The sequence below is a fragment of the Schistocerca piceifrons genome, unplaced genomic scaffold, assembly GCF_021461385.2.
Source record: "Schistocerca piceifrons isolate TAMUIC-IGC-003096 unplaced genomic scaffold, iqSchPice1.1 HiC_scaffold_866, whole genome shotgun sequence".
In the NCBI taxonomy this organism is placed as follows: Eukaryota; Metazoa; Arthropoda; class Insecta; order Orthoptera; family Acrididae; genus Schistocerca; species Schistocerca piceifrons.
The window spans coordinates 989,258-1,005,847 of record NW_025729131.1 but is presented as its reverse complement, the minus strand read 5'-3'; the positions used below and the strand labels follow the sequence as shown (position 1 = coordinate 1,005,847).

General features: G+C 45.9%; 1 protein-coding gene across 1 annotated transcript in view; it reads left to right on the top strand.

Moving 5' to 3' along the window:
- The window catches only part of LOC124771031 (L-dopachrome tautomerase yellow-f2-like), a gene marked incomplete at its 5' end in the record, with an annotated part of 47,957 nt that extends 33,878 nt beyond the window's left edge, over positions 1–14,079 (top strand). Inside the window, 2 exons of the mRNA XM_047249271.1 lie at positions 3,812–4,052; positions 13,599–14,079. Coding sequence (XP_047105227.1) covers positions 3,812–4,052; positions 13,599–13,817 — 460 coding nt within the window. The remainder of the gene's footprint in view (positions 1–3,811; positions 4,053–13,598) is intronic.
- Between the last annotated feature and the right edge of the window lie 2,511 nt (positions 14,080–16,590).

The following is a 16,590-nucleotide window of genomic DNA, read 5'->3' as shown; positions in this document are numbered from 1 at the left end:
AATTCAGCATGATGTTCAAATGTACAATCATGCAAGGGGGCAGTAACACACACGTAAGGCAATTTACAATCACAAACTCAAAGCAGAGAAACGTTGCCACACAGTTATTAATAGCTCCCACAACACCGGGAGATAGGCCCCGCCAGACGACGACCGTTGCACTAACTAGATGAAAAATCTTACTTTCAGTGACGACACCACCTTCTGAAGGTTATTGGCAGCCGCAGGCGGACTTCATAGCTTCCCCAGACCATGAAAAAAAAAAAAAAAAAAAAAAAGCGCGCTGCAGAATGGTCGTCCAGGGCGAAACACTCGTCTCACCTGCCTCGTCCGCCCTCAGCACGGCACACTGCGCCTCCTCCCAGCGGCCGCGCTAGCAGCGCGCTCGTGTAGTCTCCGCAACGCCCTCTAGCAAAGCGCGGAAGCTCCAAACACGAGTAAACCAAGGGAAAAACAGGAACAGTGGCAAACGACACGGTTCAAGGGAGAGCTGCAGAGGATCGATGCTTGGGGCAGGGGTTGCCCTCTAGGAAAGTGCGGAAACTCCAAACCCGAGTAAGCCAAGGGAAAAACAGGAACAGTGGCCAACGACACGGTTCAAGGGAGAGCTGCAGAGGATCGACGCTTGGGGCAGGGGTTGCCCTCTAGGAAAGCTCGGAAACTCCAAACACGAGAAGACCAAGTGAAAAACAGGAACTGTGGTGAACGATACGGTTCAAGAGAGACCTCTAGTATATCGACGCTTGGGGCAGGGGTTGCCGCTACGAAGGAGAGAATTTACTAAACCTTCGTTCAAATAATTGTTGACTGTTGCTCGTCGTTCCGAGATCCATACTACACACAACAAAAAAGTTTTGCATCACCGCGGTTCCAAGAGTTACGGAACCTGTACAGAAAATTGGAATCGAGATCAACATAAACACCATCTCCGCCATTTTTATTGCTCATGAGAACCACACATTGCATGTAGTACCACCATATAGCGAGACCTTAAGAGGTGGTGGTCCAGATTGCTGTACACTCCGGTACCTCTAATACTCTGTAGTACGTCCTCTTGTATCGATGCATGCCTGCATTCGTCGTGTCATACTATCCACAAGTTCATCAAGGTACTGGTCCACATTGTCGCACTCCTCAACAGCGATTGAGTTGGTGTGGTAAGCGTCGTCCATAAACAGCCCTTTTCATTCTATCCGAGGCATGTTCGATAGGGTCATGTCTGGAGAACATTCTGGCCTCTCTAGTCGAGCAATGTCGTTAACCAGAAGGAAGTCACTCACGAGATGTGGACGATGGGGTCGCGAATTTTCGTCCATGAAGACGAATGCCTTGCCAATATGCTGCCGATATGGTTGCACTATCGGTCGGAAGACGGCATTCACGTATCGTACAGCCGTTACGATGCCTTCCATGACCACCAGCGGCATACGTCGGCCCCATATAATGCCACCCCAAAACAGCAGGAAACCTTGCACTCGCTGGACAGTGTGTATAAGCTGTTCAGCCTGACCTGGTTGCCTCCAATCACGTCTCCGACTATTGTCTGGTTGAAGGCATATGCGACACTCATCGGTGTAGAGAACGTGATGCCAATTCTGAGTGGTCCATTCGGCATGTTGTTGGGCCCATCTGTAAAGCGCTGCATGGTGTCGTAGTTACAAAGATGGGCCTCGCCATGGATGTCGGAAGTGAAGCTGCGTATCATACAAAAAATTGCACACAGTTTGAGTCGTAACACGATGTCCTGTAACTGCCCGAATAGAATTATTAAACATCATGGCGTTGCTGTCAGGGTTCCTCCGAGCCATAATCCGTAGGTAGCAGTCATCCACTGCAGTAGTAGCCCTTGGGCGGCCTGAGCGAGGCATGTCATCGACAGTTCCTGTCTCTCTGTATCTCCTCCACGTCCGAACAACATCGCTTTGGTTTCTATCGTGTTGTATTGTATGTTAACCGGGGACCTAGAAACGTCCCCGCCGCTGCCGCACCACAACCCCACGACGACTACCGCCGTCCACTTCACCCCTTCCGCCGCCCCACACCGAACCCAGCGTTATTGTGCGGTTCGGCCCCCGGTGGACTCCCCAGGGAACGCCTCGGACCAGACGAGTGTAACTCCTATCTTTGGGTGGTAGAGTAGTGGTGGTGTACGCGTGCGTGGAGAACTTGTTTGCGCAGCAATCGCCGACATAGTGTAACTGAGGCGGAATAAGGGGGACCAGCCCACATTCGCCGAGGCAGATGGAAAACCGCCTAAAAACCATCCACAGACTGGCCGGGTCACCGGACCTCGACACAAATCCGCCGGGCGGATTCGTGCCGGGGACCAGGCGCTCCTTCCCGCCCTGAAAGCCGTGCGTTAGACCGCACGGCCAACCGGGCGGGCTTCACTTTGGTTTACTCAGAGACGACTGGCACAAAGTAACAATGCGGGCGCGATCGAACTGCGGTATTGACCGTCTAGGCATGGTTGAACTACAGACGACACGAGATGTGTACCTCCTTCCTGGTGGAATGACTGGAATTGATCGGCTGTCGGACCCCCTCCGTCTAATAGGCGCTCCTCATCCATGGTTGTTTAAGTCTTTGGGTGGGTTTAGTGACATCTCTGAATAGCCAAAGGCTCTGTGTCTGTGATACAATATTCACTGTCAACGTCTATCTTCAGGAGTTCTTGGAACTGGGGTGAAAAAAAAGTGGTTCAAATGGCTCTGAGCACTATGGGACTTAACTTCTGAGGTCATCAGTCCCCTAGAACTTAGAACCATTTAAACCTAACTAACCTAAGGACATCACACATATCCATGCCCGAGGCTGTAGCGCCTAGAACCGGGGTGATGCAAAACTTCTTTTCATGTGTACAAACTGATAGAGGAAATAAAGAAGACTCAAAGAAGAGCAGCGCGTTTTGTCATAGGTTCATTCAGTAAGCACGAAAGCGTCACGAAACTGCTCAGCCAACTGTAATGGCAGGTGCTACCAGAGAGGTGTTCTGCAGCGTGGTGTGGTTTACTGTTAAAGTTCCGAGAGCGCACATTCCTGGAAGAATCACTCAACGTAGTTGTTCCTTCTCCATATATCTCGCGAAGAGACCATGAAGGTAAAAGTAGAGTCTTAACAACAATCTTTCTTCCCGCGTACCACCCGCGACTGGAACAGCAAAGGGGGAAGCGACAGTGGTAGACAATGTGCCCTCTGCGACGTACCATAAAATAGCTTGCGGAGTACAGATGTATATGAAAATCTCTGAACTTCGCCACCATCATCGGTGGCTGGGTGTTAAACAGTGGTATGCTGGTGGCTATCCCAATTGTCCTGTAAGCTTTGTGTCAGATGGTTATGCACCGAAACTACATCTACATCCACATTTATACTCCGCAAGCCACCCAACGGTGTGTGGCGGAGGGCACTTTACGTGTCACTGTCATTACCTCCCTTTGCTGTTCCACACGCGTATGGTTTGCGGGAAGAACGACTGCCGGAAAGCCTCCGTGCGCGCTCGAATCTCTCTAATTTTACATTCGTGATCTTCTCGGAAGTATAAGTAGGGGGAAGCAATATATTCGATACCTCATCCAGAAACACACCCTGTCGAAACCTGGACAGCAAGCTACACTGCGATGCAGAGCGCCTGTCTTGAAGAATCTGCCACTTGAGTTTGCTAAACATCTCCGTAACGCTGTCACGCTTACCAATAACCCTGTGACGAAACGCGCCGCTCTTCTTTGGATCTTCTCTATCTCCTCTGTCAACCCGACCTGGTACGGATGTCGCAGCCATGAGAGTACTTCAGAATGGCCGGCGTTTGCAGGACCGCGGCTGGCACGACGCCCTGGTTCCGCTCCTTCCGGGCAGTGGGATCGCGCGGGCCCAGCGGCCAGTCGACTGGCAGCTTCCTGGACGAAGAGACGGGCGTGCTCTTCCAGATGGAGGTTAACAACCACCGCGTCACCTGCTGGAACTCACGCACCGGCCTCCCCATGTCCCCTGCCACCATAGGCGTCGTCGCCCCTGACGACGGTCGCTCCTTCGTCTACCCCAGCGACATCAAGGTAACTAACCGGCACCTGCGCTCCTGCTTGCCGCAATTGTTTAACAGCGTCTTCACAAAGTTGCTTCACATACACAATTTTCAATAAAAATCAATAACCGCAAAAATGCTAGTTACTTGGAAAAATACAAAACAAGTGAGGTAAAATTCTAATAATTAAACGAAGTATTTAGATATTTTAATATTTTAAACAAATATGAGCTCGGTTGTGAGCTCTACAGGATCCATGAGCTATTTTATACTTACGTGACAAACCCTAATTCTAGGGCTGTATTTTATTTTTGACACATGGAACTATCCCGACAATTGTAAAAACGGCGATGGTACATTAGTCCTTACTAATGTAAAATTGCTACCTTCTGAAGAAGACAAATTTATATTTATCGAAACCTAGGTAAAGAATTTCTTTATCCATTGCAACTGGTCGGCTGTTTATAATTTTATTATTATGAAACATTTAGACTTATTTCAGGAGCTTTATTATTATTGCACGAATTAGATTTCGAGTTATAAGTTCGTTTCCTACTACACAACTGATCCCAAAGATGGCAACCAAACAAGGATAAAAGTGCAAACTTTCTTAATCTATTGATTCTTGGTTCAAATGGCTCTAAGCGCTATGGGACTTAACATCTGAGGTCATCAGTCCCCTAGACTTACAACTAGTTAAACCAAACTAACTTAAGGACATCACACACATCCAAGCCCAAGGTACCGAGCGAGGTGGCGCAGTGGATAGCACAGTAGACTCGCATTCTGGAGGACGACGGTTCATCTACATCTACATGGATACTCTGGGAAACACATTTAAGTGCCTGGCAGAGGATTCATCGAACCACCTTCACAATTCTCTTTCATTCCAATCTCGTATAGCGCGCGGAAAGAATGAACACCTATATCTTTCCGTACGAGCTCTGCTTTCCCTTATTTTATCGTGATGATCGTTCCTCTCTATTTAGGTCGGTGTCAACAAAATACTTTCGTATTCGGGGGAGAATGTTGGTGATTGGAATTTCGTGAGAAGATTCCGTCGCAACGAAAACGCCTTTCTTTCAATGATGTCCAGCCCAAATCCTGTCGCCGGCCGCGGTGGTCTAGCGGTTCTAGGGGCGCAGTCCGGAACCGCGCGATTGCTACGGTCGCAGGTTCGAATCCTACCTCGGGCTTGGATGTGTGTGATGTCCTTAGGTTAGTTAGGTTTAAGTAGTTCTAAGTTCTAGGGGACTGATGACCACAGTAGTTAAGTCCCATAGTGCTCAGAGCCATTTGAACCATTTTTGAACCCAAATCCTGTATAATTTCTGTGACACTCTCTTCCAAATTTCACGATAATACAAAACGTGCCGCCTTTCTTTGAACTTTTTCGATGTACTCCGTCAGTCCTATCTGGTAAGGATCCCACACCGCGCAGCAGTATTAGGACGGACAAACATAGTGTAGGCAATATCCTTAGTAGGTCTGTTACATTTTGTAAGTGCCTGCCAATAAATCCTGACTTAGCTTTTCCGTGCTTTCCCTAAATCGCTCCCGGCAAATGGCGGGAGGGTTCCTTTGAAAGGATATGGCCGACTTCCTTCCCTAATCCGATGAGACCGATGACCCTGCTGTTTGGTCTCTCCCCCAAACAACCCAACCCCAAGCCCAAGGTGGGATTCGAGCCTGCGACCGTAGCAGCAGCGCGGTTCCAGACTGAAGCGCCTAGAACCACTCGGCCACAGCAGCCAGCTATTGATTCTTGGCTTCTATTAGATTAAAGAGAGCCGTTATGATGTCACAAACTTGAAGCCGACGCCCGCCATGTTAGCTGCCCTAAACTTTAGCTTCTGTTGAAATATTTTTATCAGAAACGCCAGCTTGCGTCATTTACGGTTATACTAATTATCCTGATTACACTCTAATTTTGTAAAGGAATCAATTTCAGTCGTAAGTGGGCTCATTGAAGAGAGATTTTCTTTTACATGCCGTTCCATGAGATTTGATTGCACTGTTTACTTTTACTGTAGAAGTTTTAGTTCTGTCATTTGACTTCCTATCAGTCTACTCGAAAAGCTCTCTCGGTGAACGCTGTGAGACGGAAACACTGGAAACCGTCCAAATATAGCAAAATAAGTTCTCAGCATTTTCGGGAGGGTAAAATAAACCAAACATCAGTTTCGCCTGCCCGTATTAAGGGAAGCCTTTTCATATCGTTCACTTCTCTTCTTGGTCATTCCAAACGTATAAAAAGGAGAAAGTTACGTTAAGGCGAAATGCATCGTATTATTCGATCAAATATGCTTTTAACAATGTCTTAAAATGCCTTGTCGACGGTGTGTTATTCGCTAAAGCACTGCAAGACTTTCTATTTGAAGCAACTGTTCTGTGCACACGACAGAAGTTAAGAACAAAAAGCAATCATAAACAGCGGTCTGCTAATTTTTTGGGTCATATAGCATGGCGTCCCCGACTTCAAAGCAACTTACAGCTTAAGTCCTTAGTACCATCTTCCCTTATCATACTTTCATGGATTCCTGACTTAAATTATAAATGTTATCTCTGTTGAAAGTCTTGACACAGTAACATTTCTTTTCTACCACATCCATTTGGAAATCATTTATAATAACTATGGACAACCTACAGTGGGATAAGGCCATTTGTGTCGTTAACTACTCGTGAATGAAGACATCCACGTTTTGCTCCTATGTAGATGTAACATTTTCTAAAAGGGATGAAAAACTGAACAAAATCTGCTCGTTCAATAGCAATTGCGGGAAAATATAATTTTTTTTTTAATTTCTAAGATTTCGAATTGAGTGAGCCTTGCGACATTTCCCTCCGCTTGTAGGACTTCTACATCTATTATGTTTTTGTGGTTTTGGTTTAAGCACTGTTCGGCAAAGGCTGAATCTGATTTCTTTAATCTCCAGCTTCTGTGGTGTTCTTTGAGCCTAGTACACATCGACATCCAAGTCTCTCCAGTATATCAGGACTGATACCACTTGCAGATGAACTTGTAAATCCCTCTTTTCATTATGACCGGTTGTTTATCTTTTGAACTGAAGCAAGATGTACCTAATGGCTGTCGGACATATGGAAACAGAGAGAAACCCTTTGCCTTGAAAATGTTGCTTGGCCTATTAGAAGTTTCATCTGTAGAAGATAAACGGCACCACTTCCTTTTCGATCCTTGTACGTTGTTCACTGGGTACGGTAGGTATCTGGCTTGCTTCTTCAGTTTTTTATTCACAATGTTCTCAATAATTTTGGATTCACATTCATTACTTCTAGCAAATGATTTGTTATATTACGTTCCTCGTCATAGTCTTCTGAGGATAAGTGGACAGCAAAGAGACGGTGATCCCTATGATGGAATGCTGCATGTTTGTAGGCTGTTGGATGTTGAGAGGAAGTTTGGATGAATGTGTCAGTGAAGGAGTATTTCCGGTAGACTTTAAACTTATAGTTGCTATTTTCTGTCTGTTAGTTGATATATAGAGAATTAGTGGTGGAATCTCCTGGCTTTATGTTAGTATTGTCCAAATATCTCTGAGCACTATGGGACTTAACATCTATGGTCATCAGTCCCCTAGAACTTAGAACTACTTAAACCTAACTAACCTAAGGACAGCACACAACACCCAGTCATCACGAGGCAGAGAAAATCCCTGACTCCGCTGGGAATCTAACCCGGGAAACCGGGATGTTAGTATGCTACTGGTTCATATTTTCCAGGAACTTCTGGAGTTGTCTGATGGAACACTTCTCCATTAAAAGAATATCATCGGAATATCTTTACCTATACACAACATGTTTTGCCACTGGTTCACTTTTAAGAAAATCAGCCTCCTACTTCCCCACGAAAATTTCTGATAGCAACGGGGATAAGGTTGAGTTCATTGCCAGACGATGTGCTTTTTTTGTAGTGGCTGTCTTGAAGTCACTTAACCACTGTATTGCTGCACAGAAATTTCTATCTTCCTGTTTTTGTCACCAGCCTTCTGACTGGTTTGATGCGGTCCACTTCCAAACGAGAGTTCCTCTCCTGTACCAATCTCTTCGCCTCAGTACTAGCACCCTACATCCTTAATTATTTGTTGGATATATTCCTGTCTCTGCCTTCACATACCGTTTTTCCTCTATAGCTTCCTCTAGTACCATAAACGTAGTTCCTTGACGTCTTATGTCGTATTGTACTGTCTATTCTTCTTGTCGAAGATTTCCACATGTTCCTCTCTTCGCCGATTTTGCAGAAAACCTCTTCATTTCCTACCTTATCAGTACACTTAATTTTCAACTTCCTTCTGTTGCATTACATCTCAAACACTTCGATCCTCCTCTTTTCCTCTTTTCCTGAATTTTTCTAAACAATGGATTCCTCGAAATTTCTTCCTCAAATTAAGGCCGACGTTTGATCCTAGTAGACATCTCTTACGAATGAATGCCCTCATTTTCCTATGCTAGTCTGCTTTTTATGCCCTCCTTGCGTCTTTCATCACTTGCAATATTCCTTACAAAGGTAGTAGAATTCCTTCACGCCATCAACTATGTGGTCCCCAATGTCGATGTTAAGTTTCTCGCTAATCTCCTTCCATTTTAAACCCACTTCTCCTTGATTTGTGTGTCTTCGCTTCTTCGATGCGGGGACAGAACAACAGGGGCAAACCACTACATCCTTGTCTCATGCCTTCATGATACGCGCATTTCGTCGCTGGCCTTCCATTTTAAAGAGGTACACCTGAGAAACAGCTCTTACGCTGTGAAGGAGCGATGCCTTGATAGGACAAGGCATTAGGCGGCTCGAAAAGCCTTTCGAAATTCTCTGACTAACAAAGACTTACGGCTGTTTCTTTTTTCTGAAGATAAGCGGGAACCGTGAGTATGCAAGACCGTCACAGAAACAAGTTGAAATTTTCGTCCGATTTTCGTAATGGTCAAGTAGAAACACTCGGCTAAAAGTTTTCATAGCAGTCTCTCTACATATTCTAATGTCCCGTACTGTATCAAACTACTTTTATGTTCTGCACATGTAACATATCATAGGTAAACTAGTTTACACAAAATGACGGCCTTCTGATTTTTTTTTAAACACTGAAAGCCTGCCATTAAATTATGTGGACCTCGGTATCACAGAACATATACACTGAAGAGCCAAAGAACTGGTACACCTACCTAATACCGTATAGGGCCCCCGCGAGCACGCAGAAGTGCCGCAGCGCGACGTGGCATAGACTCGACTAATTTATGAAGCAGTGCTGGAGGAAATTGAAACCATGAATTCTGCAGGGCTGTCCATTAAAGGTATGAGGGGATGGAGATCTCTTCTGAACAGCACATTGCAAGGCATCCCAGATATGCTCAATAATGTTTATGTCTGGGGAGTCTGGTGGCCAGCGGAAGCATTTAAACTCGGAAGAGTGGTCCTGGAGCCATCCTTTAGCAATTCTGTACGTGTGGGGTGCCGCATTGTCCTGCTGGAATTTCCAAAAGCCGTCAAAATTCACAACGGATATGAATGTATGCTGGTGATCAGACAGGATACTTACGTACGTGTCACCCGTCAGAGTCGTATCAGGGGTCCCGTATCACTCCAACTGAACCTGTTCGACATCATTACGGAGCCTCCACCAGCTTTAACAGTCCACTGCTGGCATGTAGGGTCCTTGGATTGATGAGGATGTCTCCATACCCGCACACGTCAATCCGTTCGACGCAATTTGAAACGAGACTCGTCCGACCAGGCAACATGTTTCCAGTCATCAACAGTCCAACGTCAGTGTTGACAGGCCCAGGCGAGGCGTAAAGCTTTGTGTCATGCAGTCATCAAGGGTACAGGAGTGGGCCTTTGGCTCCGAAAGCCCATATCGATGATGTTTCGTTGATTGGTTCGCACGTTGACACTTGTTGATGATTCAGCATTGAAAACTGCACAATTTGGGTATCACGCTGAACAATTCTCTTCAGTCGTCGTTGGTCCCGTTCTAGCAGGATCTTTTTCCGGCCGCAGCGATGTCGGAGATTTGATGTTTTTCCAGATTCCTGATATTCAAGGTACACTCGTCAAATGATCCTACGGGAAAGTCCCTACTTCATCGTTATCTCGGAAATGCCATCGCTCGTGTGCCGACTATAACACCAAATTCAAACGCACTTAAATCTTGATAACCTGGCATTGTAGCAGCAGTAGCCGGTCTAACAACTGCACCACACACTTGTCTTATATAGGAGTTGCCGACCGTATTCTGACTGTTTACATAGCTCTGTATTTGAATATGCATGTCTATACCAGTTTATTTGGCGCTTCAGTGGATATGGTTACTTTGTTGATTCCAGTATGGGAGACCGGAAGAATACCGACATCTGTCATCTTAAGAGCTTTTTCTTTTTTTAATCTCTCTTTTCTATGAAAAAATCCATGACACGCTGTTTGACATAGGAATGTTAGACTTATGCCCGTACAAGAAAAATCGAAAAATATTGAATTCTAACATCGCCAGTATTGCAGGATAATACCAGCAGTACGCAATGCAAATAGAGTAAAATTTCTGTTCCCAGAAAGTAACATATTTCACTGTCTTAATATGTATCAAAATACATACACAGCATGTTTTCCGAAAGTGGTGTTGAAGTTGGGAAAAAGGCAGTCAACTTCAGCTGTCCTGAAGTCCATATCTCTGTTGATATTTGCTTGATGGTTTTATTAAGCTTATTTTAGGATTTTTTAAACCAGAAACCCAGCCTTTGCCAGCCATTTTGGTAGTTTTCTTGAAACTGTGCTTAAGGCCTATTTTTCATAGGCAATTCACTGCAACACTACAAGAGCACTCTCCGTATTGCCTAGTCCAGGAAATTGATAGAGTGAATTCCAACAAGAAAATCTGAAGAATGAGCGTCTCTGACCTGAGACAGATGTTTAGGAAGCGAATCAGGAACCTTAATTTTGCTAACACTTCCCCTTTCCACACGAAACAGAGTACTGGATTACAGGCAACGCACATTGCATTTGCAAGCCGGAGAGTGCCTACGCCCTGCCACTTCTCAAGGGCAAAAACAACACCTTGTATAAGTGTGTGTGTAGCATCATCTATAAAGTGATTAATATTCGTGAAAGAACTGTTGACAGCAGCATTAAACAAAGCACACTTTAACCATAATAAAAGGAGAAAAATTGGTTTTAAAATCCATATGAATATGACACAAATAATGTCTACACCTACATCCATACTGTGCCAGTCTCTGTACATGATGACTAAAGAAGTTATTTCAGTCATAAAATATTGTTAATTCATCTTTAAGTCAGCAAAGCAGTTACGAAAACACTCTAAGACAGAAACCGACTCTGCCGCCGGAGATTCGAGTCCTCCCTCGGGCATGGATCTGAATGTTGTTCTAAGCATAAGTTAAAGTTAGTTTAAGTAGTGTGTAAGTCTAGGGACTGATGACCTCAGCAGTTTGGTCCCTCAGGAATTCACACACATTTGAACATGTTTTGAACAGTAACCGACACACCACGAAGGAATCATCCGAATGGGAAGGAAATCGGTAAATGTTATGTTCATGTACATAGAACAAATGATTACAATTTCAGAAAAAAATTGGATGATATATTCAAGAAGAAGTGCTTCACAAATGGAGCAAGTCAATAATGCGTTGGTCCACTTCTGGTTCAAAATGGTTCAAATGCTCTGAGCACTATGGGACTTAACTTCTGAGGTCATCAGTCCCCTAGAACTTAGAACTAATTAAACCTAACCAACCTAAGGGCATCACACACATCCATGCCCGAGGCAGGATTCGAACCTGCGACCGTAACGGTCGCGCGGTTCCAGACTGTAGCGCCTAGAACCGTTCGGCCATCCTGGCCGTCTCCACTTCTGGTCTCTGGCCCTTATGCAAGTAGTTGTTCGGCTTAGCCTTGATTGATAGAGTTGTTGTATGTCCTCCTGAGGGAGTGCCAAACTCTGTCCAATTGGCACGTTAGATCGTCAAGATTCCGAGCAGGTTAGAAGGCTCCGCCCATGATTAACGCTCAAACGTCTCAATTGGAGAGAAATCCGACGACCCTGCTGGCAAATGTACGGTTTGGCAAGCACGAAGACAAACAGCTGAAAATCTCACCTTGTGTGGGCAGGCATTATCTTGCTCAAATGTAAGCCCAGGATGGGTTGCCATGAACGGCAACAAAAGCGGCGTAGAATATCGTCGACGTACGTGTAAGGATGCCGCAGATGACAACCAAAGGGGTCCTGCTATGAAATGAAATGGCACCCCAGACCATCACTCCTGGTTGTCGGACCATATGTTGGGCGGCAGTCGGGTTGGTATCCCACCGTTGTCCAGGGCGTCTCTAGGCACGTCTTCGCTAGTCATCGGGGCAAAGTACGAAACGGGATTCATCACTGAAGACATTTCAGTTGCAGTCAATGAGATTTCAGGCCGAAAGTGCCCTACACGACTGCAAATGGTCTTGTTAGAGTACTGATGTCAATGGTAGTTGGCGCAAGGGTCACCATGAGGTCAGCCCCCTTTCTGTGAACTGCCTATTAATGGTCCTTGTGGTCAATCAAGCACCAGTTGCACGTAGGATCGCTGGTAAAGGTGAACCTGGGTCTCTGAGAGACTCTCCGACGATTCAATGAATGCAACTCCATCTTCTGGCTGTTGGTCGGTCATCACCTTCTGTCGTCTCTCTAGGTCGACCGCTTTCTTCTTGACACTGTGGTTGACCCATTTCTGCCAAAATTGGCGAATAGTGGCATCGTTCCTATTCAAATATCGAGCGATCCGCCGATTATTCATCTGGTTACTTTGAGCCCAACTACACGTCCTCCCTCAAATTCTGACATCTACATATGTTGATCACCCATCTGTCTGCGAGGCATAGTTACTGTCCAGCGCCGGCCGTTGTAACCTTGCGGTTCTAGGCGCTTCAGTCCGGATCCGCGGTGCTGCAACGGTCGCAGGTTCGAATCCTGCCTCGGGCATGGATGTGTGTGATGTCCTTAGGTTAGTTAGATTTAAGTAGTTCTAAGTCTTGGGGACTGATGACCTCAGCAGTTAAGTCCCATAGTGCTCAGAGCCATTTGAACCATTACTGCCCAGCTGAGAACACGGAATGAAATTCGCAAAGATTTTATGCCCTGGTAACGACATTTCCCTTGTCTCTTATCCTTGCCAGTTGTGCGGTCAAGTTGCACTGCAGCATCACACATCTTTCATCGACGGCCAAGGTTTACAACTTTTGACGAACTGCCTGTTGGCTTCTGTCTCAGGTTCTTGGCCGACGTTCGTCTGATGATGTTTCTGACGTCTCGCTGGCATGACTGGCTGGCGTTGTCAAAGTTTCACCCTCCGTTGCTGTTGTGAATATCAGTTTCATGACTAATTTGCATAACTTCTTCTTGGTGTGTCGGTATTTTTTAATTTTTTTTAGAGTGTATGTTATTACCTTAAGCAACCTGAAGAAGGAGGAAACCAGAAACACATCTTATCAAAATGAAGTTCTCTTATTCTTCAGTGGTCAGGGCTCTATTTATACAGACAGAATTGCATCGTATCCTTCTGGTTGCAGGTGGACGCCCGCGGGGACCTGTGGTTCGTGAACAACGTGCTGCCGGTGCTGCTGTACGGCGAGGTCGACAGCAAGGCGTACAACTACCACGTCTTCACGGGCCGCGTCTCTGACGTCATCAGAGGCACCGTCTGCGAGCCTTACCGCCCGGCCCACAGATGGCAGCTGCCGCCGACGCCCGCACCACGTCTAAGCCTAATCAGCGTGCCTTTTGGATAGGCGCCGAGATCAATGTGCAGGAAGCTGGAATGTCTGTCGATGGACGAGAGGTCCAGGATATTTTCGGAACAATTTGTATGGTTTTTTTCGTGTAATGTGCATTGATGCCATTTCTGCCTGCAGTGTCAGAGTAGAGACGACTGAGCTTGTTTGTTACCATTATCTTTGTTTTGTTATGTCATACTCATCATCATCAGATACTATCATCACTTCAGCATTTTATCACACATCCATGGAATATAAATATTTGCTATTAATCGCCTATCTTTGTCTGTTTTTCTCTTACTATGAGTCTCTTAAACTGATACCCACAATCTTTGCATTTAGGCACTTCCAGCGTATACTACTCAACTCTTCGACGAAACGTTGCGGTTTTTCATCACTATCTCACAGCTGTAAACTCTAAAGCCTTTCATCATCCCACGATCTTTTTCAACTGCTTCTTTATTTTCTTTATTTTATAATAAATATAATTTATCTTAAATCACAATATCAGAAGTATAACAGTCATAAAAAATTTGGTACAATAACATACAGGGTGAACATTAACAAAACTGCCAAACCGCAGCGATGGATTTGTAATTGGAAATGGAGGAAAAAATATCCAATGAAAATGTGTCTGGAAATGGACGTTGGGCGTGCAACGAGAACTTATCGTACTGGAACACAGAACAGAGCTGCATCGCATCCACGTAATCACAGATGTTCGAAGTGACCTCCATGGGACTGCAGGTGATAGGGATAGTAGCGGTTGTCAGGCAGGATAGACATAACGCATTTTGGCTTACACCATGTTAGCGGGCCTCTTGTCTGAAGCGTGTACTAGGAATCGTATCAATATTCTGCACAACCTGGTCCTCCAAATCTGGTGTACGCAGAGTCCGACGCCTGCCTGCTTGTTTTGTTTTGGCATAGTCGTGCTACCAAAAATGTTCAAAACAATGGTTCAAATGGCTCTGAGCACTATGGACTTAACTACTGAGCTCATCAGTCCCCTAGAACTTAGAACTACTTAAACCTAACTAACCTAAGGACATCACACACATCCATGCCCGAGGCATGATTCGAACCTGCGACCGTAGCGGTCACGCGGTTCCAAACTGACGCGCTTAGAACCGCACAAAAAATGTCCAAATATGTGTGAAATCTTATGGAACTTAACTGCTATGGTCATCAGTCCCTAAGCTTACACACTACTTAACCTAAATTATCCTAAGGACAAACACACACACCCATGGCCGAAGGAGGTCTCGAACCTCCGCCGGGGCCAGCCGCACAGTCCATGACTGCAGCGGCCCAGACCGCTCGGCTAATCCCGCGGGGCGGCCATGCTACCTCTCGACCGTTTCAATCTGCTTCGCTGTACGCAATCTCAGCTTGTTCCCGACATGAATACCGGACCTTGCTGCTGCTTACAGTACGCTGCGTCGATCATACAGCCCGTAACGCACAAGGAACAAACGGCAGGTGGTCAGAGAAACCTTCATTCGTCAGAGAAATCTATCATGGCAATGATGCAATTCCGAACATATGTTCGTAGGACTTTCTTCCTTCATTTCCGGACAGGAATCCGTCCCTGAAGTTTGTCGGTTTTATTAATGTTCGCCCTATATGATGATGGTGATGATGTCCCATACTCCGAGGAGCGTAGGGGACGATGCGGGAGGCCCGCAACCGCTGTACTAGGCAAGGTCTTAGTGGAGGTGGTTTGCCATTGCTTTCCTCCGACCGTAATAGGGATGAATGAGGATGAGTATACCAGCGGAAAAATGCTCCTCTCAGAGAACAGAAAAGACGAATATGATCCTCCTTAAAAGACATTGACCTATCGAATTCGTTTTACATAAGCAGCTCGTAGGTGGGAAACTGAAACTTCCTGACAGATTAAAACTGTTGCCGGACCGAGACTCGAACTCGGGACCTTTCGCGGGCAAGTTCTCCACCGTCTGAGCTACCGAAGCACGACTCACGACTCACCCTCACAGCTTCAGTTCTGCCAGTACCTCGTATCCTACCTTCCAAACTTTACAGAAGCTCTCCTGCGAACCTTGCAGAACTAGCACTCCTGAAAGAAAGGATATTGCGGAGACACGGCGTAGCCACAGCCTGGGGGATGTTTCCAGAATGAGATTTTCACTCTGCAGCGGAGTGTGCGCTGATATGAAACTGCGTAGCAGATTAAAACTGTGTTCCGGACCGAGACTCAATGTCTCCGCAATATCCTTTCTTCCGGGAGTGCTAGTTCTGGAAGGTTCGCAGGAGACCTTCTGTGAAGTTTGGAATGTAGGAGACGAGGTACTGGCTGATCTGAAGCTGTGAGGACGGGTCGTGAGTCTTGCTTGGGTAGCTCTCGGTGTGTCACATTCGCGCTTTGAGCGTCGGGTATTTTTTTTTTTTTTCAGTGTGGGCTGAAGGGACCATCCTTGATGACTTATTCTTCTAGGATGGGATGTAAGGATAAAAGGAAAACACTTTATTTATTACACATTCAGTTAGGCTTGGGCACTCAATGGGTCCTTTAGCCTGCTGTCTTTGGTGATGTCTATCTGCTGTGGAGGGTGAGATGTGTCTAGACTGTTATGTTGACAGGTTGCCTATGGGAGGTGAAACGTTAGTGACTTCTGTACTCGATACTTGTGCCATCTTGCAGGGTTTACCATTCCTACCGATTCTAATTGTCGAACTTCGTCCCTAAGGGCATCGATTTTGTCAAAAACTCGTAGAGGCTTCTCTTGTATAGTGGTCTCGTGGAGTGCGGTGCGGATGTCGACGT